The 23,573-nt window shown below is 40.3% G+C and overlaps 1 protein-coding gene across 1 annotated transcript in view; it reads right to left on the bottom strand.

The window, feature by feature from the left end:
- Positions 1–23,573, bottom strand: part of SYNE3 (spectrin repeat containing nuclear envelope family member 3) — a 191,368-nt gene that overhangs the window by 89,904 nt on the left and 77,891 nt on the right. Inside the window, 1 exon segment of the mRNA XM_078150426.1 lies at positions 1,956–2,117. Coding sequence (XP_078006552.1) covers positions 1,956–2,117 — 162 coding nt within the window.

The raw sequence follows: 23,573 nt of genomic DNA, 5'->3' as shown, positions 1-23,573 counted from the left end.
ACCTCATAAAATTTATTTCTTTCAAGATTCAGCTCAAGCTCTACCCTCTGAATGATGTCTTTCCTGATCACCCCCAATTGCTAGTGCTCTCCCTCCATAATCTACCATATATTTATTTTGTATATGTTTATATATGTGCTTGCTAGATCCCCTGATAGAACATAAGCTGCTTGAGGGTAAGTCTGTTTTGTTTTTATCTTTGTACCCCCAATGCCAGGCATATAATAGGCACCTAATGAATGCTTGTCAATTGATTAACTGAAGGTGAAATATAATGAATTTAGGTTCAAAGCATCAACTTCACAAATGAAGAGAAGGGAAACGCTTCTGGACCAATAGTTCCTATGAACTAATTCTGTGTGCTTTAGTGAACCGCAGGCTCAAATTAAGTCAGTAGTGTAAAATGAAACTCAAATAGGTAATGCTATCCCAGGCTGCATTAAAAAGACGTGTTCAAGAAGGAACAAAGTGAATAGTCCTGCCATATTTGAATCTGGTCAGACCACATCTGTGGGATGTTTCTAATTCTACATTCCACATCTTAGGAAGGACATTGATAAGCTGGGGAAGCATCCACAAGAAGGGTGAAGGGGACTGATAAAATGACTATATACCATATTATCAAAGGACCAAGAAAAGGAATTAAAAATGTTTTGTCTGCAGAAAAGAAAACCTGGGGCTAGAGCACACAACAGTTGCCCTCAAGTGTTTGTAAGGTTCTCATGCTGAACATGGATTGAAATTGTTCTATGGAGCCTTGGAGGGCAGAGCTGGAACCCATTAAAAGAAGTCATAGGAGGGCAGCTAGGTGGTGCAGTGAATAGAGCTCTGGCCTTGGAGTCAGGAGGACCTGAGTTCAAATCTGACTTCAGACACTTGACACTAGCTGTGTGACCCTGGGCAAGTCACTTAACCCCGTTTGCCTCACCAAAAAGAGCAAAAAAAAAAAAGTCATAGAAGGACAGATTTAGGCTTGAACGAATGAATGACTGAATCAACAAATGAAAAATCATGATATAAAGCAAAAACTTTACACAGTTTTTCCAAAATGGAATGGGTTGCCTAGGAAGGTGGTTATTAGGTTTTCTCCCCTCATTGAAAATTTTCAAGTAAAGGCTAGATGACCACTTGTGAGTAAGCTGTAGAAGGAATTCTAGATCACATGAAGGTTCAATTAGAACATCTCTGAGATTCTGTGAGGCTCAGTGACTTGCCTCAGTTCACACTTTTAATAGGCGTCAGACCCAGGATTCATGCCCAAGTCTCCTGACTGCCAGTCCAGAACTCTGCTCTGTCCCACTTTGCTTACCTTGGAACATGAGGCCCAAATCCTAAGCAATGGTATGTGATTTGAATAATTGCAATTATGCAGCTGATGGCTCACTTCCCATCAATCTCTGATATGTCTCTAGGCCACATTCCTTTTTAGAAGGACACATCAGATTGTGAGCTCCTTGAGAGAAGTGACTGGTTTGGTTTTGTTTTATTTGTTTATTTTCCCAGCACTTCTTTATATACATAGAAGGAGGCTGATGAACCTTGAGGTGATACCCCTCAATAGCCAACCCAGTGCCTTGTATTTCTAGATGTACTCCCTCCTCTCCTCCACCTCATTAAGCCTGCTATTTCCTTCAAGATTCACAACCTTCTAAATGCCGTCTTTGCTGATCACCCCAATTACTAGTACTCTCCCTCCATAAACAACCACACATTTATTTTGCACATCTGATGAAATTTCCTTTGTATTCTCAGCATTTAGAACAGTGCCTGGCATATAGTAGGTGATTAATGAATGCTTGTTACACAAGGCTTGCCAGAATAGAGGATGGCGATGCTATTCTGACTGCCATGGAGTATTCCCTATTCTTCCTTGAGTCAGGACAGTCTGAGCAGGAACAACATTAATATTCCTTAGCAAAACCTTCAGTCCAAAGAGAAGCAATATGTGAAATTACCTGTAAAGTTTTGAGCTGGTGCTTGGCAGACATGTTGCATCTTCTTCCTAGGGAGGCATTCACTTTTTCCATCACCCCATTTAGCCACAGGTGAAATTGGTCCACATTTGCCTTGTACTGTTCATGCTCCTTGGTTATCTTCTCAAGTAGGCTGACTCTTTCCTATTAAAAGAACAACAAAAATAACAATAACAACAATAATAATAAACAGAATCAAACATTTCCAAGGCATTTTATAATCTTTCAAAGGTTTTAACATCTGTTATCTCACTGGATCCTCATGGATTCTCACAGCAAATCTATGAGACAGAAACCGCTGAGATTATCTCCACTTTATAGACGGGAAAATATACTCAGAAAAGGGACACATACCTACAGTTACCTAGCAAGTTAGTGGAAGTACTTGGACTAGAACCTTGGACTTCTGTGTCCTTTCTACCAATTCACCAACCATCAAGATCCCTGGAAGCCAGGCTTCAGCAATGTTTCCATGTGATGGGCATTTTACTCTTATGGAATTGACATTTTGGGAAGGGCGGCTGAGATGCAACAGAAAACTCACTGGGCTTAAAGTCACTGGGATACAGTTTTGACTCTGCTGCTTACACCAGCCAGGAGTATGCTTCATGGCACACTTTTAAGTTTAATCTGCTTTGGTAACATTTCTCCATCACTTTCTTAAGCCTGACCAGGAGTGGGGAACCTGTGTCCTAGAGACCACATGTGGCTGTCTAGGTCCACAAGTGCAGCCGTGTCTCAGGTTCCCCACTCCTGGGCTAGACAATCCAAAAAACAATGAATCAAGCCTTGATTTGTAGCGCCGATTTCTAAGGTATAAGTGCTCATACTAAAAATCTAACAATTGGCAGAGAGCTGGTATGTGTTGGCACCAGCACATCCCTGGTCCCAGGACATATCACTGTGTTGATTTAGGGCCACGTTTCTTCATCTATAAGATGGAGATACTTGTACTGCCTTCCACATGCAGTTGAGGTGGCACAGTAGATAACACATAGAACTTGAAGTCAGGAAGACCTGAATTTCAGTCTACCCTCAAACACTATCTACCTGACCCTAGTTGAGTAACTTAACCTCTCTGTGTCTCAGTTTCCTCATTTGTAAAATGGGGATAATAATAGTGTTGTCAGGATCAAATGACTGAACACATTGAAAGCACTTCGTAGATATTAAAGCTATATAAATGATAATAATAATTATTATTGTGACCTAAAAGTACTAAAAGTGTAATTATTATTGTCTAATTTAACCCTAATCTCTTCCAACAAAGAGAAAAATGCTATGACCAATGAATGAATGAATGAAAAAGCATTTAAGACTTATGTGCCAAGCACTGTGTTACACATTTGGGATAAAAAATAGAAAGTGGGATGGTCCCTACTCTCAAGGAGCTCACATTCTAATTGGGGTAGATGATACATAAAAGAGAGCAAAAGGCAAGGCTCGCTGATCCTCCATCTTGTGGAAGATGTGGTTGGCAACCCCCTGTCCATCCAAATGGTTTGAGTGGTGGCCACCACCAGGTAAGGGGGAGGGGATAAGGGACTAATCAGGCCACAATTATTAAGGGAAAACAGTGCCTAAGGGTCAGAGTGGATTGGGGGCTCTGGGTTCTTTCCCATGGGGATATGATTTGGGGGTTAGATGGAAATCAGCATCTAGTCTAGAGAGGGGGATTAATATAAAAGTTGGGGGGAAGAGCTCCCACCCTCTTCCCTCTGTTCTCTCTTGGACCCTCCAACAGTGGCTGAGATCTGGACAGTGAGCAGGCTGGGCTAAGAAAGAGGACGAAGGGCTGCCCACTGTAGCCACTATAGGTGAGTATGATCTGCACATAAATTAAAGCAGTTGTGAATCTAACTTGCCTAACCCTATCATAGCATCATTTTCTTTCTCCTATGCTGCATATTTCGTTGCCAAAAAAAAAAGTCTCTCATACTATGCTAACATATTTCAGCCATAAAAGGAATAAGCTACCTTGGCTAATGAAGTTGAAACCTGGGGAAATGGCTAGGAGAAAAAGAGCATTTTAAAAACAACAAAGCGTGGTGAAAAGAGAGACTGTTCAATGTGCTGTGAAAAGCCCTGGAGTAGAGGTCAGAAGACATATGAGTTTGAATCTCAGCTCTGCAACAGAGCACTCCTAGTGAGGCAGCTGAACGGTAGAGTATCAGGAACCTGGAATCAGTAAGGTGATTTTCTTTAGTCTTTTTCAGTTATGTCTAACACGTCATGACTCCTTGTGGGGTTTTCTTGGCAAAGATACTGGAGTGGTTTGCCATTTTCTTCTGTAGCTCATTTTACAGATGAGGAAACTAAGGCAAACATGGGTAAGTGACTCGCCCAGGGTCACATGGCTAGTAAGTGTCTGAGGAAGGATGAGTCTTCCTGAATCCAGGCCCAGTGCTCTATCCACTATGTCGCCTAGTTGTCCTTAGGACAGGAAGACCCGAGTTCAAATCTACATTTAGATACTTCTTGCCTGTATGACCTTGGTCAAGTCACTTAAACTTGGTCTATCTCAGTTTCCTCATCTCTAAAATGGGGATAGTATTAGCACCTACCTCCCAAAGTTGTTGTGAGCATAAAATGAGATAATATTTATAAACTACTTTGTAAAGCACTATGTAAATGTTAACTATGATTATAATTAACTATAGTTATATGACCCTAGATGAATCATTTTAATTCTATGTACTCCATTTTTCTCATCAGTAAAATGGGAATAATAATCCTTGCTCTGCATGATCATAATAATTATTAATTATATAATTATTATACATATAACTATATGATCACTTATGGTGTTTTCTTTCTTTTTCAAGATTTTTTTGTTTTGGCTAGGCAATGGGGTAAAGTGACTTGCCCAGGGTCACACAGCTAGTAAGTGTTATGTGTCTGAGGTCAGATTTGAACTCAGGTCCTCCTGAATCCAAGGCTGGTGTTCTATCCACTATACCTCCTAGCTGCCCCCCACTTACTGTGTTTTCTTATGGTGTCTTCAAGTTTGCAAACATTTTAGATATACAATCACATTTTAGCTACATAATGAGCCTGTGAGATAGATCCTACAAATATATTATTACTATCCTCATTTTAGAGATAAGGGAACTAAGTGATAAAGTTACTGGCCCCAGGTCACGCAGCTAATAACTGTTAGAGGCAGAATTGGAGCCTGTCTCCCTCTCCCCACTGCCAGAATTCTATTCTAGTCACTTCCCCTTCCTGTCTCTCTGGCTGTTCCTGCATGGAGTTATTGTGAGGTTCGTGTGAAACAGCAGATGCAAAAGGGTTTTATAAACTGTAAAATACATGTAAGTTAATACTGTCCCTGGATATTGCTTCATAAATTGGATCAGGGTAAGACAGGATCCTGATTGCTCATTAACTCTTCATTTCTTCTGATCTAAAGGGGAAAAAAAAATAGTAGATACCATTCAAGAGTTCAATGATTAGGTAAAAGTGTCAGAAGAAGCTGGTATTGCGAGCTAGTGAAAAGAGGCCTGGTCAAGGAATACAACAACCTGGATTCTAGTCCTGGCTCTGATCACTTAGGGCCTCTGTGTGACTTTGGGTAATTCACCTAAACCTTTCTAGCCCCAAGTTTTTCTAACTTCAAATCTAATGCACCCTCGACTGAAAAACAAAACAAACAAGGTGGTTGGCCTGAATTATCTTTAAGGTTCCTTCAAGCTCTGAAATTCCATGATTCTAGAACTAGAAGCTCATATTTATATTTATATACAGGGTATTCCAAAAGCCCTAAGGCAGTTTTAAGCTTTTTGAAGCCCTATGGCTTTTGGGACACCCTGTATTTGTAATTACAAAGCACATTATATACCTTTATCTCAGTTAATCTTTATTACAGCCCTTTATGGTAGATAAAGCAACTTTTATGATCCCCTACTTTTTCGATGAGCAAACCGAGACCCAGAAAGGTTAAATGACTTGTTCCAGGTGAGAGACAGACAGAAAGATACAGAGACAGAAAGAAACACAGACAGAGACAGACAGACACAGAAATAGAGAGAGCTGAGAATCAAACTTACATCTTTTGATGACAAATCCAATACTCTTTCCCTTGTCCCTATATTGATGAGACATATTTGTTTTTATCACGCAGTACTGAGTGCAAAGCAGTGCTGTGAGTTTCAAAATTTTATTGGTTATTAAGTGAATTATAACACCTGAATAATAGCAAATTTACATGCTCACCATCTGCAAGTACTTGAAACTCTGTCTTGTGGAAGAGGGATTCGGCTGGTTCTGCTTGAACCTAGAGGGTAGAACCTGGAGTGCTGGGAGGAAGTTACAGTGAGGAAGATTTTTAACAGGGGTGGGGAACCTGCAGCCTCGAGGCCACATGTGGCCTTCTAGGTCCTCGGATGCAGCCTTTTGACTGAGTCCAAGTTTTATAGAACAAATCCTTTTATTAAGGGGATTTGTTCTGTGAAGTTTAGATTCAGTCAAAGGGCTGCACTTGAGGACCTAGAGGGCTACATGTGGCCTTAAGGCAGCAGGTCGCCCACCCCTGGTTCACCCTAAGGAAGAACTTTCTTACAAAGTACTGCAGCCTACACAAATTTTTTTTTTGACCCTCTATTCACTCTCACCTTCCTCCAGCTGAAAGTGATCTTTGACTTCTTAAATTTCTTCCAACATTTTGTCTGAAACTTTCCTTTACCTTCATTGCATTCCTGGCCTCATATCATAATTATTCATGTCCATACCTTATCTCTGCTCCGATCATATCTCAACTTCCTAGAAGGCAGGGTCTGAGCCTAAACTATTTATCTGTCTATCACTGTATCTCCCCAAGGTGCTCAATGAATGTTTCTTTGTAAGAGCTATCTAACAATGGAGTGGGCTACCCCATCCCTGAGGGTTTTCATACACCTGTACTGGATGACAGAAGTAGAGGGTCAGACTGGATGACCTTTGATGTTCCTTTGCCCTTCTGGGATCCTATGAATTTTGAAGATTCGAAAATCCCGAGATTCTCAGATAACATGGTTTCAGGACTCACTGGTTCTATGAATGCCCATGAGGGCAGTAACTACACTGCAAATGGTGTTTGCTGGCTCATTCTCCTCTCATATTATTCGTGCTCACTGAAATATTTACACAACTTCCTCCCATTAGCTAGACATTTTCATTTATTAAATAAAGCAGATCAGGAATAATAAATGAGGTATAAACACTGGAGCTCCAGCTGATGCCGACGCTGATGATGATTAATGTTGCAGCAAAATGTGCACACTCAGCCGAAAGCACCTCATTACAAGTGATTGCTCCAGATGATCCCACATCCGAGGACTGCACTCAGGAATCGCAGAGAATAAATAAAGCCTTACGTTACACGTGGTAGGAGCTATAAAAGGGAACCAGCTGAACGGGCCAGAATTCAAGATAAGATTTATGACAGGCATACACAATGGCTAAGGCGTAATTCAAGCTGCTGCCAAACACTGGCAAACACCAGAGAATGACAGGTGTGAGAGATCAGGAGAGAGTTTAACCTTTTCATGAGATGAAGCAATTAAACAGTCTGGCCTTGTCAAAAATGTCTAACTTTGACCAATTAAGAAAGACATGACAGATTTATGCCCGTGTAAAGTGTTAAATGAGGAGATCTGACTTTGCGCCAAAGCTCTTGGGTTTAAAAGACATTGTTCATCCAAGGAGAAGAATTCTAGCTCATAATGAGTTGGGTAAGATATTCAGATTATAAAAATGCCTAACAGTTCATGGCTGTGATTTGTATTATGGTATCTTGCAGTTTTTTAAAAAGTGTTTCACATACATTATCTAATTTCATCATCTCAACAGTCCTTGGAGGTAGATAGGGCAGATATTATCCCCATTTCATGATAAAGAAACTGAGGCTTAGAGTAACCTGAAGCTAACAAGCATTGGAGCCAGGGCTCATACCCAGCTCATCAATCTAAGTTCAAGATTCTCCCTACTCTACTTTGCTGCCTCAAAGAGATCAGGTTTCTCCCTAAGAAGCCTGCTTTTACAAAGGAATGTTCAAATCAGCATTTCACCAGATATTTCCAACATCTTTCACAGAAAGAGAATCATTTTTTGAATCAGTTGCTATTTCATATAACAAACTGGAATTCTAATTTTGTTATGGAGTAAAAGATCAGATTCAGTCTTGTATAGGGCTGAGCAGTGTGCTGAGAGTGAAAAGAGCCTGAATTTGGGGCTAGAAAGCTTGAATTAGAATCTTAGATTTGTCATGTACTCTCTATGTGACCTTAGGTTAGTGACTCCATCCTTCAGGGCCTCCTTTTCCTCAATCAAAGGGCTGGATAAGATGACTTCCATGGTACCTTTCAGTACTAAATTCCAAAAATCTGAGAATATTTTGTAATGCAAAATGCCAATGAAAGGATTAACATCACAAAATAGGAAGAACATGTTGGGGTATGACCAGCAAGGGCAGAGAATCAGAGAATATTCTATAACAAGATCGGTTTAAAGAACTAGGGATATTTGGCCTAGAGAAGACTGACAAGGAACACAATAGCTATTTCAAGTGCTCAAGTGTCTGTGAAATGGAAGATGGATTAGTCTTGATCTACTTGGCCCCAGAGAGCAGGGCAAAAAGCAGTGGGTGGAAATCATAGAGACAGAGTTTTGTTTGATATAAAGAAAATGGATTGGTCAAGAAAGAAATGAGTACACCATCACTGTGATGGATGGTGGATGGATGGTGGATAGAGGATGGAGGATGGAGGATGGAGGATGGAGAATGGAGGATGAGTTGTTGCTTTGTTGTAAGGGAAATTGTAGAGGTATAGATGTAGATGATAGATGTGGCCAAGGCAACGTGTGCCTCCAAAGCGGCTAGACACCTTCTTTTTCCTTATGATATTCTCATCCTGCTCCTGACAAGGCACTGTGTGTTTGCTGGGACACTCACCACCTTTGGCTTGCTCTTGGGTGGAGCACATAGTTCTGATGCTTGGCCATGATCTCCACCATCCCCAACTTTGGACGAAGCTAAAATCCTGGCACTGGATATAGTCCTACCCTCCTAGAAAGAACACGTTGCACGTTGTCTCCCTCGTTAGACTGTAAGTTTCTTGGCAGCAGGGACTGTCTTTTGCCTCTTTTTGTATCCCCAACAAGTAGCATAGTGCCTGGTACATAGCAGGTGCTTAGTAAATGTTGACTGATCGATCGATTGGTTGATTGAACTAAAATCCATACCCCCTAGGATCAAAGAGAGACATGGCTCTGCAGTCTGCCATTTCCTAAGCAAGACCTCAACTCCAGGGGCTGGACTCTCAACTCCTCTTGCTGATCCAACTCAACTTTGACTGCACAGTGGAACTCTGTCCACCGGATGCTGCTGTCATGGGCTTTTGCTAGAAGATAACATTACAACTGTGGTATGTGTGTATGTGTGTGGGGGAAGGGTAGGATAGTAAAGGAGACAGAATTTTCCTTTCAACTTTGCTGCATTCTCCAAGAGGCACAAGGGAAAAGGCAAAGAACAAACTCTTCTCAGCTTATTCTTTCTTGTGGCAGATCCTGTAAGTCAGCCAACTGCTAGAAGTTCCTTCTGTTCCACCATTTGCCTTCATCCAATGGTCAATACCCTAAATAATCCCATCAGGTTGAATAAAGAACTTGTTTACACTTTGCTATTGGGATTTTTAAGAAGAATCTTAATATACCTTCTTTATACTAAAGGAAAAGTCCTAGATAGTGCCTTTATACTTCTCTCTTTATGTATGTATGTGTATATGTGTGTGTGTGTGTGTGTGTGTGTGTGTATACACACACATATAAAATAGTATAGCAAATATATATATGAAGTAATATATATGTGTGCATATGTACATATATATGTATATACAAATTCATTACCAAGAAAACATTACATTAGATCAAGAATTAGCAGCCTAAGAAAGGTTCGTTTTCCAATTCTGGCACTATTAGCAATGTGGCCCTAAAAAAGTCACTCCATCTCTCCAAGTTTTGGTTTCCTGTTTACAAAATGTGAGTATTAAATAGGTACACTATTATTATTCTCATAGGTTCACAAAAACAAATAGTATTAAGACATCACATGTGTCATAAAATATTAAAAAAAGCTATATTATGATAGTGACTTGGTCTCACTTGACTTGCAGATTTAATCAGTCTTCCTTGAGCCAAGATTTAATCAATATCAGAGAGAGACCTTCATTCCCTGAAACTTGTGGCAATCTAAGAGTGGGAAAATGTTTGTTTAATTAAAAAAAGAAAGCTGTTTCTTAATTAATTCACCTTTGAGCAAAATGAAAGAGGAATAAAAAAGAGAGAGTGATTGGTTTTAGGAAAATATTTTCTCAAAAGGTATGTCAGCATTAACATTACTATTGTTCCATTTAAATAAACTAGTCTAAACATAAACTATATACCTTTGATTCTACCCAGAATCCTTCAAAAGATAAGAAAATGATCAAAATATAATTCAACTCAATTCAACAAAATTTGCTTGTTACGGCACTGTTTTAGGTGCTGAGGGTGATAGAAATAAGATGTGAATTCTGCCCTCACAGCATTTAGCATCTACTAGGAGGGCAGGACATGTATATTATTATTAAAAAAGGTAGAACAAGATAAAATCATACAGTGGAACTTTGTCTTTTTGTGTTAGAATTACTACAAACCATACATGGAAATTGCTTGCTTGAGTGAGAGGGAATTCATAGTAGCAGAGTGAACTTTGCCCATTTGGACCTCTCTCAAAGAAGGAATGTTTGTATATTAAATAAATTGCCTCTGATAGATGTTGGCTATGATTCAGGGTACAGGGTTTTTCTTTCACAGTTAAATTATGCTGAAAGGACTTGTATTTTAATTCCTGGCAGAAGTTAGCATGACCTTGTAAAACTCTTCTTTGAAGCACTTTGGTGTCAACTGAACAGAAGGTAAAAAGACTTTTTTGTGATCCTTAAGGAAATTTTTCATATCAGAGCAGCCACATGTCCATGGTTCCTCACTTAGAGAAGTTCACTCTGCAGCATCTGGCCTTGTTGATTCCCTTCTCCTCCCATTCATACTCCCTCCTCTCTGGGTACTCTCTTTTGATTTGTCTTCTACTGTCTGTCTGCTCCTTTTCAGTTTCCTTTGCTGGATCTTCATCCTGATCAGTGTCAGACACTGTGCTAGGTACAAAGACAAATATGAAACAGTCCCTGCCTTCAAAGAGCTTACCTTCAAGGAAATCCCTGATTCTTATAGGACATGGAATCCTTCTGTCCCGAACCCCACCGCTTGTCTCTCACTAATGCCCTCTTGGACAATGTGATTCTTGGTTTTGACCCTACTTTTCTACTTGTGACGCTGCATCCAGCCTCCATCCTATTCAGCTCCTCAACTTTCATGCCTTGTTCTTGACCTTGGCTTGTTTGCTCCTTATTCCAGGCTCCTGACCCCTATATGAGCAGCAGGAACTTCTTGGTTGACATTCTCCACCTATCAGAAGTGTAAATCAATAAGTAACATGAAGCCCAGCAAGTTGCAGCCCTCACAGTTCCAGAGGAACAGCATACTTTTGCCTACAGTAAGATAATTGTCTAGTCTCACTTTAATGTTGAGAGGGAGACCATTATCTGCTGGAAATCTTTCAATGTCTCCTTATTACCTGCATTTTTTGGCTTGTGGACTTTATAATCTGAGATAAAGCTAGAAAAATACTTCCTACTATAAGTCCCTCACTCTAGGCAAACTGGATTACTCCCTGTTGCTTTGTTCATGCTGTTTCCTAAGTCTACCTCTGCAGCTCCACTTGCTGAAATACTCACAATCTTTGTTGTTGTTTTTTTGCAAGGCAATTGGGGTTAAGTGACCTGCCCAGGGCCACACAGCTAGTAAGCATTAGGTGTCTAAAGCCTTATTTGAACTCAGGTCCTCCTGACTTCAGCGCTGGTGCTCTATCCATTGTGCCACCTAGCTGCCCCCAACAAAGTTAAATTATTATTTTTTGGGGGGGGTGAGGCAATCGGGGTTAAGTGACTTGCCCAGGGTCACCCAGCTAGTAAGTGTCAAGTGTCTGAGGCTGGGTTTGAACTCAGGTCCTCCTGACTCCAAGGCCAGAGCTCTATCTGCTGCGCCACCTAGCTGCCCCTACTCACCATCTTTGCAGATGCAGCTCAGAGGACACCATCAAGAAACTTTCCTTAATCTTCCCAGACAGAAATGTCATGTACTTCCTATGAGTTTGAATTACACTTTATAGCTCTCTTATGATTTTATCTTGTTCTACCTTTTTTAATAATAATATACATGTCCTGTCCCCCTGCTAGATGCTAAATGCTATGAGGGCAGAATTCACATCTTATTTCTGTCACTCTCAGCACCTGAAACAGTGCCATAACAAGCAAATTTTGTTGAATTGAGTTGAATTATATTTTGACCATTTTCTTATTATCTTTTGAAGGCTTCTGGGTAGGAAAGAACTTTAGAGGTCTGGTCTTTCCCAACCCCACCCCTTATTTTACATATGAGGAGACTGTGTCCCAGAGAGGTTAAGCAATTTGCCCAAAATAACATGGTAAATAGTAGAGCTGATATTCAACTGAAATCCTCTGATTCCAAATCCAGTGTTCTTTCCTCTATACCACACTATCTCTACTTAATAACTGTTACTGTCAAGCACATTTCTATGAGATTTTAAGAGTTGCAGAAAACTTTCCTCACATATCCTATAATAATAGTAATATTAGCTAGCATTTATATAGTACTTTTAGGTTTGCAAAGAATTGTACAAATATTATCTTACTTTATCCTCTCAACAACCAGGAAGGTAGGTGCTATTATTATTCTCTTTTTACAAGAGGAAACTGAGGCCAAGAGAGGATCACATAAACCAGTAAGTATCCAGCACTATATTTGAACTTGGGTCTTCCTGTCTCCAGGTCCAGCACTTTATCCATTGTACTACCTAGCCTGTAATATAGGAAAGACAAATATTATTGTCACTATTTTACAGTGATAAGAAACTCAGGTTAAGTGAATGCCCATGTCCATAATGCTAGTATAAAGCGTTGGAACCAGTAGTAGAACCCAAGTCTCCTGATTCTCGGGCTTCCGAGTATGCCACACAAAATTGTTTTTGTAAGGCAATTGGGGTTAAGTGACTTGCCTAGGGTCACACAGCTAGTAAGTGTCAAGTGTTTGGTCTGAGACCACATTTGAACTCAGGTCCTCCTGACTCCAGGGCTGGTGCTCTATCCACTGCACCACCTAGCTGCCCCTTGCCACACAAAATTGAAAACAAGTTGATTCATCTACCCAACAGCACATAGCAGAAGTACTCATCTAAATCCAGCATGGCATAGTAGAAAGAATTCTTAATTTCAAGTCTGAAGATCAGGGTATCTAGGTGGCAGAGTAGACAGAACACCCTCCCTGGAGTCAGGAGGACCTGAGTTCAAATGTAGCTTTAGACACTTACTAGCTGTGTGACCCTAGGCAAGTCACATAATCCTGAGTGCCTCAATAAGGAAAAAAAAAAGTCTGAAGACCAAGGTTTGAATCTAAGCTCTGCTACTTAGTTTTTTGTGACCCTGCACAAATCACCTGACATGTGCTAATTTCACTCCCTACCTCACTAAGCTATTGTGGGGAAAGTGAATTGTAAACTTTTTGCATATAGTTATATGCAAATATATATAGCTATATTAGGAATAATGATAAGGAGGCGACCATTTCAGGTGGAAGATGCTTCCAGGTTTTCCACGTGAGGAAGCTGCTTGAGTTAAGCAATCTAATGGGTTCTGAGCATGTGCCAAAGCCCCGTTATACTCTATTAATAATTCTAGTAGGTGATATTAGTTGAGAATGCTCAAATTAAGAATCCTGCCTATATCCCTTCCTGAATTCAAACGCAATAAAGGTCAGCAAGCAAGCTGGGGTCACACGTCCAGTTCTTGCCACATTCTCCCCACAGCTACTACTCCTACCCCAAACAGCTGAGACTAGCCAAGGTCACCCACTTAGGTGACCATGCAGATTTTACCAAAAATTATCTGATTTGCAGATGCTACTTGAGAGTTGAGACTTTTCCTTATAAAGCTATTAAACTGAAATTGGATACTATTAGTAAAAAGAGCTCATATGTTATTGAATTTAACTTTCTAACATCCCTGTGGTATATGTGGTAGGGAGATAGTATTACCCCCATTTACAGTGAGTTAAACTGAAGTGTAGACAGCCTAAATAGCTCATACCAGACCACAGACTTGGGATTAGGACACCAAGCTAGCTAACTTAGGGTAGCATTCTTTCTACAAAATAGAGTGGGTCTTTGGGTCTCAATTTTTCCATCCCTACAGAGTGGCTAATAACACCTGCCTTCCTTGAAAAGAGATATAAAACGAAATGAATTAATAGATGTGATATGTTTATAAAAGTCAAAAGGAGCATGTGAATAAGAGACATAATTGTTATATTTGAGATAATTTACATGAATGAACTTTGCAATCGCAAAGTGCTATATAAATGTTATCTATTTTTATTCTGATTGGTGATAACTACCCAGTTAAAAAAAGGTCCAGTCAATTTTGTCATAGGGTCCTGGATTTAGAATTGGAAGGGATCTTAGGGACCAGAGAATCCAACCCCCTAATAGATAAGAAAACACAGAGAGTTTAAGTGACTTATCTAAACTCATATAGCTAGTAAGTGGCTGAGGCAGGATTTGAACCCAGATCTTCTTGACTCCAAATCATGCACCTTAACCACTATTTGTGCTGTTCAGTCATTTCAGTCATGTCCAACTCTTTGTGATCCCATTTGGGATCTCCTTGGCAAAGATACTAGAATAGTTTCACATTTCCTTCTCCAGCTCATTTGACAGATGAGGAAACTGAGACAAATGGGGTTAAGTGACTAGCCCAGGGTCATACAGTAGTCAGTATCTGAGGCCAGCATTCAGGTCTGGCACTTTATGCACTGCCCATTTCGCTGCCCCTTAGCCACTATACCATGCTCTGTTCTCCCATCTTATTCCCTTGCCCCCTAAAAAAATGCTGAAGTCACCCAGGTAGTAGATGGTGGGGCTGGAATTTGAACTCAGGTCTTTGTCTCTCAAGTTCAACACTCTTAAATTGTACTGTGCTACTTCACTAATAACTGGTTTAACTGAACTTTTCATCTGGGAGGCAGGGGACTGTAATTGAAAGAGGAGGGGACTTGGATTCAGGAAAATATTTCCTATGTCAAAGTCTTAAGAATCCTGGCTCTTAAGTTTATTATCCCTATGACTTTGGGGGAAAACATATCACTTCTCTGAAGCTTGGTTTCCTTGTCTATGAAGTAGGAAGAATAATTCTTGCACAGCCTCCTTAAAGGACTGATGTTGAGAGCTTTCCTCCAGCTCTCTTGACACCATGTGGATACTAATATGGCACTCAGGCTTTCCACTGGCTGTCCCAAACACATGTTCATTTCTCTTGTAATAAATCTACTTGCAATGCAATATCTAATAGACGAGGGATATTTTTTGGTTAACACCTCTCTCTTGCTACATGGCTGCCTGTCTCCTTTTTCAGTCAGATATCCAACTCTGAAGAAATCCTTTGTTCCTCTTCTCCAGTGCAACTGTTTATTAGGGATGTATTACATTACTCTTGCCTACCAGGGTGAGTCACAATTTTCATTCTTCAGAGATTGATATTCCATTACTCACAACAATGCAGCATCACAAGAATATCAATGTAGAAAATATAAACCCTTTTCAGGGACAGACTTAGAGTCAATAACCACACTGTACAATTTCCATAAGGCAATTCAATCAGCCAATTATTATATCAACAAGCATTTATTAAATACCTATTGTTTGCCAGACACTCTGTGACATGCTGAGGATACAAAGGCCAAAAAAAAATAATAATAATAGAATAGTGCCTGTTCTCAAGGACCTTACATTCTACTGGGAGGTGTGAGGAGGGATAGCATGTACCAAGGTAAGTATGTACAGAATCAATACAAGGCATTTAAATGCAAGGTAGTTGGGGAGGAAAGAAACTAGCAATTACAGGTGTCAGGAAAGGGCTTTGTGTAGAAGGTGGTGTTTCAGCTGAGTCACGTAGGAATTGAAGGATTTTATGAGGTGAACGTGAGGAGGAAGGACATTCCAGGCACGATGGATGGTCAATGTAAGGGTGTGGATACGAGAAATAATGTGGCATCTGGGGGAATGTAGAGAATACTGGACCAGAGTGTCAGGGAAGTAGTGTGCAACAAGGTTGGAAAGATACATCGGAGCCAGCTTGTGAAAGGAAGGCTTTAAAAGACTAACAGAAAAGTCTGTATTTTGTCCCAGAGGCAAAGGAGCCTCTAGAGTTCACTGAGTAGGAGAGTGAGAAGGTCATAGGTGAACTAAAGCAAAAGCAGCAGCTATGTGGAGGATAGACTGGAGTAGGAAGATACTCGAGGTAGTGAGACCACTTAGAAGACCACTGCAGTAATCCAGGCATGACAGCCTGAAGACCTGAACTAGGGTAATGACCGTGTGAGAAGTGGGTAGATCATGTGGTAGAAACAGCAAGGTTTGTTAATAGATAGAATACATGGAGTGAATAATGAGTTGGGAATAATGTCCAGTTTGCAAGCCTGGATCATTGGAAGAAGGTGGTGCCAGTTTTGGACAGAAATAGGGAAGTTTGGTAGAAGGGTGGGTTGTGGGGGAGGGTTAGATAACCCATCTCATTTTGGACTTGTTGAGTATGTAATGTCTTCGGGATATCCAGTTTGAAATGCTAATAGGCAGTTGGTGACATGAGATTAGAGTTCAGGAGAGAAATAGCAGGATATATAGATCTGAGAATGGTCTACATAGAGATTATAACTAAACTTGTGGGATTTGATGAGATCACTAAGAAAAAAGAGGGTACAAAGAGAGGAGAAGAAGGTAAATGCCAGAACAAAATATGATGTGACTATTCAGCAAAGGTGGCTGAGAGGAAGTAGTCAGCTAGAGAAAAGGACAATTTGGAGAGAGAGTAGTGTCACAAAAATTCAAAGAAGAAAGAGTTTCCAGGAAAAAAAATGATCAACAGTATCAAAGTCTAAAAAGACATCGAGAAAGATGAGTCTATTCTTTTCTTGTTCAATTGTGGGTCCATCCACGTATGGATTAACAGACTAGATGCTAACAGGTGCTCTGTGTATCATAGTCTGAAAAAAGGCATTATTCATCCCCTTGGTTTTCCCTGTATAAATAATTAAGCTAAACTCTTGAATGATAATGGGTCAAATTAAGGAGACTCAGCAATGTTGAAAGCTTCGTGTAATCAGTGCATCATCCAGAAACATGAGCATATGAAGGCCCTCACCATTTACAGGGAACCTCTCTCTTATTTGGACGCCAAGCAGTATATCCGTTATGTCGATAACAAAACACCTTTGGTAGACAGGTATCCCTATTTTTGCCTTGTTTGGCAATTAAAGTTTCCTATGTAGTTATATTGTTCGAGAAATCTTATATGGGATTAGTCTTTAAGGTAGCATTTTGCTCTACTGAATCAAATGCTTTTTTATAGTCAACAATCAATAAAACTCAGAGGGATCTTATATTTTGAACACATTTTAGTCAACTCTTTAACTTTAAAGAACTGCTCTGCCGTATAATGTTAATTTAATTTAATTCAACATACATCTATTAAGAGCTTATTATATGCATGTCACTCTCCTAGGACACATTATTTCAAGAGCCTGTCTTATCTCAAACCTTCATCAAGGACATCTCATATGCATATGCAAATGAATCTCATAAATATTCTGCAGTGAGGCAAAGGAATCAGTGGCTGTTAATATTTTCTCTGTCACCTTCTTTTGGTCACAAAAATTCTCCTCCCAAGTATTGGTATATTCTCCCCTTTCAGAGAGCTTGAGCATATATGTCATACACCTTTAAAACTGTGCCGCCTCCAGCAGAGACATTCTCTTTATGTGTTTTGTGAAGTCCAACAGCTCTTGCTTTGTTTTCTCTTGGGACATTTTTACTTCTTTATGCAGTATATCCAAATGTGGTGGCTCCATTATTAACAGTGAAAATAGTTTGTTATAGAAGTTTTGACAGATCTTTTTCATTTTCTGCCTGTTTTTATCTTCTTTCCCGGGAGCTAGGTAGCGCAGTGGATAAGGTATGGAGCCTGGAGTCAGGAAGTCAAATCCTGCCTCAGACACTTCCTAGCTGTATGGCTCTGGATAAGTCACTTCACCCTGTTTGCTTTAGTTTCCCTTATTTGTAAATTGAGCTGGAGAAGAAAACGGCAAAACACTCCAGCATCTTTGCCAAGAAAACTCCAAATGGGGTCACGAAGAGTCAGACATGAGCAGACAACAATGACATCTTTCCTATTTTGTCTTTAAATGCCTTTGAGATGATTTTGCTTAGCTGTCTCACACCAACTTTTCTGTTAATTTGCCACTTTACAACCGCAATTTTCTCTGCTTTATGAGGCAATACTGATTATAATCTTCTACCATTTTCCTCTATACAATTTTTCAAGTGAGTTTATTTTCTAAATCAGTATTGCTCTTAGTTGCTAACCCTCTTTGGCAAGAAGATCAAGTGTTTGCCGGCTAAGATAGTTTCTTGGCGTCTTTGTTCTTCTTGTGGATTTATATTAAACTTCGTTAGGAAACAGTGATAGTAGGCCAACTTGCAGCTTCTGCAATCTACCATATATTTTACTCTGGCTCACCTTAAGCCTTACTTTTTGCAGGAAGCCAGCTTGGCTGCTCCCTTCCCAGACACACATGAATAGCTCCTGCAGCTGCTTATGTTGGTGCTTCTTTTATCTATTTTCCATTTTTTTTTTTTGCATCAACAGCTTGAGCTATCTCAGTTGTGTGCCCCTATCTCCTCATCTTTATTCTTTCTTCTAATTTGCATTGTTTTTGTTCTTTGCTCTAACAGGTTAGTCATCTGACTGTACATAGGCAGCTGCTTCAGAAATGACTCCCACATGAGCAACCAGTCATTTACTATTATTAATTCCATTTTAAAAAATTATTAGAGTACTTCTTATGCCCTGGGCATCCTAATTCATTTTTTGTAGAACATATCTGAATATTTAAGCATGGGGAGGTATCATGTGATAATACACAAATAGCCAGTCTTGGAGGCATTCATTTAATAAATGTTTGTTGATTGATTGAGGATGTTATTGAATTTCTCAAAGAATTTCCCTGCCCCTTCAGTCTCTGTAACAGCTGTTGGTTCTTAGGTTATAACTACTTTTGGTAGTCTTTTTGCAAATGCTTATCATGAGCTATGCAAGCTATATGACTGTGTATCCCAAGAAATGATGTTTCTTGTGGCCTTTGGATGAACAATACCAACTCCTTTATTTGCCTCTCAAAACAAAACCTGTGTAGTATTCTCCCAATTGTCTGCAACTTCCTTTGTTTTCTGGTTTCATTTATAGTGAGAATGTCAAGCCTGATATGATCCAGTTCCTTCAGTTGTATTTCCATCGGTTTGTCGCTGGACAAGAATCTCACATTCAGTGTGTCAACAGCTGAACTAATGTTTATAGACTGGACCTCTGATTTCATTTATATAGGGAACTCCTAGGTAAGAAAACTCACTTAACCAGTGTAGATCAGCACCTTCTCTACCACTTACAGTCTTAGAGAATTGCCTACAATACTAAGAGGTTAAATGGACTGTCTAGTGTCACACAGTCAATATATGTCACAGGTGAAACTTCCTGCTTCTGAGGCCTGCTCTTTATTATATTAGGCTGCCTCTTATTTACAGACAATGCAAAAACTTGTGATTATTAATATTCTCTGTCCCCTTTTCCACCACTCTGTCATTATCCCTGAAGAATCAGAAGGGGATTGCACAGGACTGGGAGTCATTTTGTACTTTTTGGTTTGTGGGTTCCATGGTCAAGGAATTCATCATGTGCTGAGTCCTTTAGTACCAGCTTTCTGTACTTAATGAGGCTTTTCTAGGGAAAGCATAACTACCCTGTCACCCAGGCTGTACTAGAAGCTCTTCCACTATAATAGAACCTGCAAGAATTTTCATTCTGCTGCCACTGACTATGAGAACCTAAGGTTACCTCCACATCACAATGAGGTACCAAAATAACATTTTGTGAAGAAAACTGTTGTTATTGTTCAGTCATTCAGTCATATCTGATTCTTTGTCTGACCGTGGACCAATAGCATTCATTGGGTTTTCTTGGCAAAGATACTTGGAGTAGTTTGCCATTTCCTCCTCTAGTGGATTAAGGCAAACAGAAGTTAAGTGACTTGCCCAGGATCACACAGCTAGTAAGTGTCTGAGGCTGGACTGGAACTCAGGTCTTCCTGATTCCAGGCCTAGCACTCTACCCACTGAACCACCTAGCTATCTGCCTGCTGCCCCCCCCACACACTGTGTATATACGTGTGTGTATATATACACATATGTGTATATATACATGTATGTATATAATATATTTTATTGTTGTTTTCACATTGTAGGACATCTCTGAAGTTCCCCATGACCTAGCTACGTGGCCTCTAAACATATAATAGGAAAGATGACTTGGAAGAACTTTTAAAATTACTTTTGTCAGACCTTTGATCAGCAGATCCTTGTCTCCCTCTCCACCCTACACTTCCACTACCCACACTTTTTTGTCTTCCCACAAGCCCCATTTCCCTTATTACTCCATTTTGACACATCACCTTCATTCTCATCAGTATACCATAAATGCGATTCCCTGTGTTGGTAGCATTTCCTACACTACAAAGGAACAAATAGAGGGTGTGGCATGTTTAAACTTGGTGTTATAGCACAACAGGGCCTGGAAGGTTTGGAAGTAAAGGGGAAGCAGGCGCCAGCTGGCACCATTTGATTTAGCAAAACTTAACCTGTTTCCGAAGGCCCCTCCCCTAGCCGGGTCCCTCGTGCAGCTGTTCTACTAACCTACTGTACATTCTATCTCAAATCACTCTCAGACTTGCCCTTTGTATAAAAAGCCAGCTTGGCAGCTCTTCTGCCCAAACACACATGAAGAGCCTCTGCAGATGTCTGCTGTCTCTCAGGCCTCTGGGTCACAGACTATGCATCTGCTGTTGCTGCTAAATAATTTCACTAAGAATTTGCTAGGGGGAAAAAAAGAATTTGCTGGGATATTTAGAGAAAGAAAAGTCAAGTTGAGGGAGTGGGGAGGTCAGAGGGACAGAAGAAATAGTGAAGGGAAGGAAAGGAATAAGAGTGAGAGAAGGAGAGAAGGGGGAAAAGAAAAAATAAAAGAAGTGACAGGGAGAAGTGAGGTTAGGAAATGGGAACAGTAAAGAGAAGAGGAACAATATAAAAGAATGGGGAGAAAAGACAAGATTGGATGGGAAGGAGATAGAGAAGAAAGGGAATAAGAAGAGATGCAGGGAAGAGAAATAAAGAAAGGGAGGGAACGGGGAAAGACAAAAAGAATAAGAAAAGAGGAAAAGGACAGAAATAAAGGTAAGAATGGAAAATAAGAGGCAGAAAAGGGAAAGAAGAAAAGAGGGAGATCATACAGGGGAAATGGGGGAAAGAGGAAAGAAAAGGCTCAGAAAAGAGGATCAAGGAAGAAAGAAAGGAAGATGAAAGATAGAAAACTTTGTGAAGAAGCAGGTGAAAAGATGAAAAAAATAGGGAAGAGGATAGAAGGGGAACAGGAAATCCTCATAACAGCAGCACTTTAGTTTATCATTAATCCAACATAAGCCAATGTTGTTCTCACTCAATCTTTTTTCCATTTGTCTACACAGCATGGGCTCAAAAGAGCAGGCACACAGACCAACAGGGAGAGAGAAAGAGAGATAAAGGGACAAAGAGAAAGCAAGGAAGAATCCCTTCATCATTGTCAAATCACCTGTTATCGCTTTTGTACTTCTGGATGATCAAGTTGTAAACGTACTAATCTCACTATGCTGCCTGTGTGTACAGCCAGTGGGCTGGGAGGCTGACCAACAGAGGGGAGATATGTTTAAAGGGGCACATAAGGATAAAATAAAACCAAATAAAGAACTGAATGACCATAGGCAGTTAACATTCAAATTTCCAAAGGTAACTAAGAGATAGCTACAGTGAAAGAAGAAATCTCTTCTCATTACAGTGTTCTCCCTCATTCCAAGCTCAACCATCATGTGTCTCTTTTCTAGGCTTTCCAGGAAAAGCATCCCTTTTGATCCTTCATTTTAACATCAGCAGCAGACTTCTGGTTTAGGTGTCATTTCTTAGCCCAATAACCATGGATCCACAGAAATTAGGGAACTTTTGCTACAGCTGCATAAGTTGACCTTCAGGAATAAGTGGCACATATATTGTTGCTCATCCTTTGTTTCGAGGAGGACCAATGACATCACACGGTGATATCTTGACTCTTGGCTGAATTGAAATTAAGTGAGGCAGAGCTGCACAAAGTCATTGGCCTCACTTTCTCTTATAGAATCATCAAAATCCAGTGACAAGATAAAAATTAAGACAACTGGCGATGGCCCAGGATGTAGTAGATGACCTTGGCATCTTCTATGTTTGACCAAGCTCTAACAACTATACCATGCTTTATGGCTTTCATGAAGCCACCTTCATGGCCACTGGAACAAATTGTTCTCATCTACCCATTCTGCCAGGGAAAATCTTCAGCTCCCCCTAGCTCACTGACTGGTTTGAGGTCTGTTGGTTACCCTCAACCTGGTTTAGCCCATCTGCCAAGATGATTTTACTGGGGTGTGGCCACTGTGCATGCTACAGCTTCTTGGAGGTGCACACACACAACCCAAAAGGCTGATCCATTCTGGCAAGAAGCTGACTTAGGGTTCTCAATCTAAACACACTATATTAACAGAAATGTATGCTATGGAAAGAGCACCATCAGTACAGAAACATGAGATGACCAGATATCCAGGGGTATGTTGGCACTGACTCATACTGGTTAAATTTTCAGTGTGACCATTTATACATTGGAAATCAGCAAATGCTACAAATCAGGGCCTGACTTATTGTTTTGTTGATCATCTAGACTTATGAAAGTGATGGGGAAAATGATGGGGAAAATGCAGATTAAACCTAAAAGTCTGTCATATGTACTTTTTTTTTGGGGGGGGGGAGCTGGTTGTTAAAGAGTTACATGCATACTCCTGCAGCTACCCCTCCACAAAGTTCTACTCCAGTACTCTATCACAGTGCAGACAAGACCCTTGCTTCTCAACGGTTATGGCAAAGTACCACAAACTCCGATGGGTCCTACCATGAAGAAAAGGCTTTGACTGTGGCTCAGAAAACAGACCGAGTCTTTCTGAAAACCAATACAGCCAAGCACAGAAAGGCTCACCACCACTATGCCAGCCACCTGATGATGAACTTTTTGGCCATGGCAGCCCATAAAACAAAGAAAAATACAAAATGGCCCTTTGACCTGTGAGGCCTCCTTCTGCCCTGCAGAAGTGGTAGTAGGGTAACATAGTTTTTAGAATGATGGCAAACTTTGACCTTTGTAACTCCACATGTGAGATGCTCTTCCAATGACTAACAAATGGACATATTTATAGAGGAGCTCAGTCATAGCAGTCAACATTCTTGCAATAAGAAAAACCAAA

The sequence above is a fragment of the Phascolarctos cinereus genome, unplaced genomic scaffold (assembly GCF_003287225.1).
Source record: "Phascolarctos cinereus isolate Bilbo 61053 unplaced genomic scaffold, phaCin_HiC Scaffold_2;HRSCAF=192, whole genome shotgun sequence".
Lineage (NCBI taxonomy): Eukaryota > Metazoa > Chordata > Mammalia > Diprotodontia > Phascolarctidae > Phascolarctos > Phascolarctos cinereus.
Note: the sequence above shows the minus strand (reverse complement) of the source record. Positions and strands in the feature narration are given on the sequence as shown.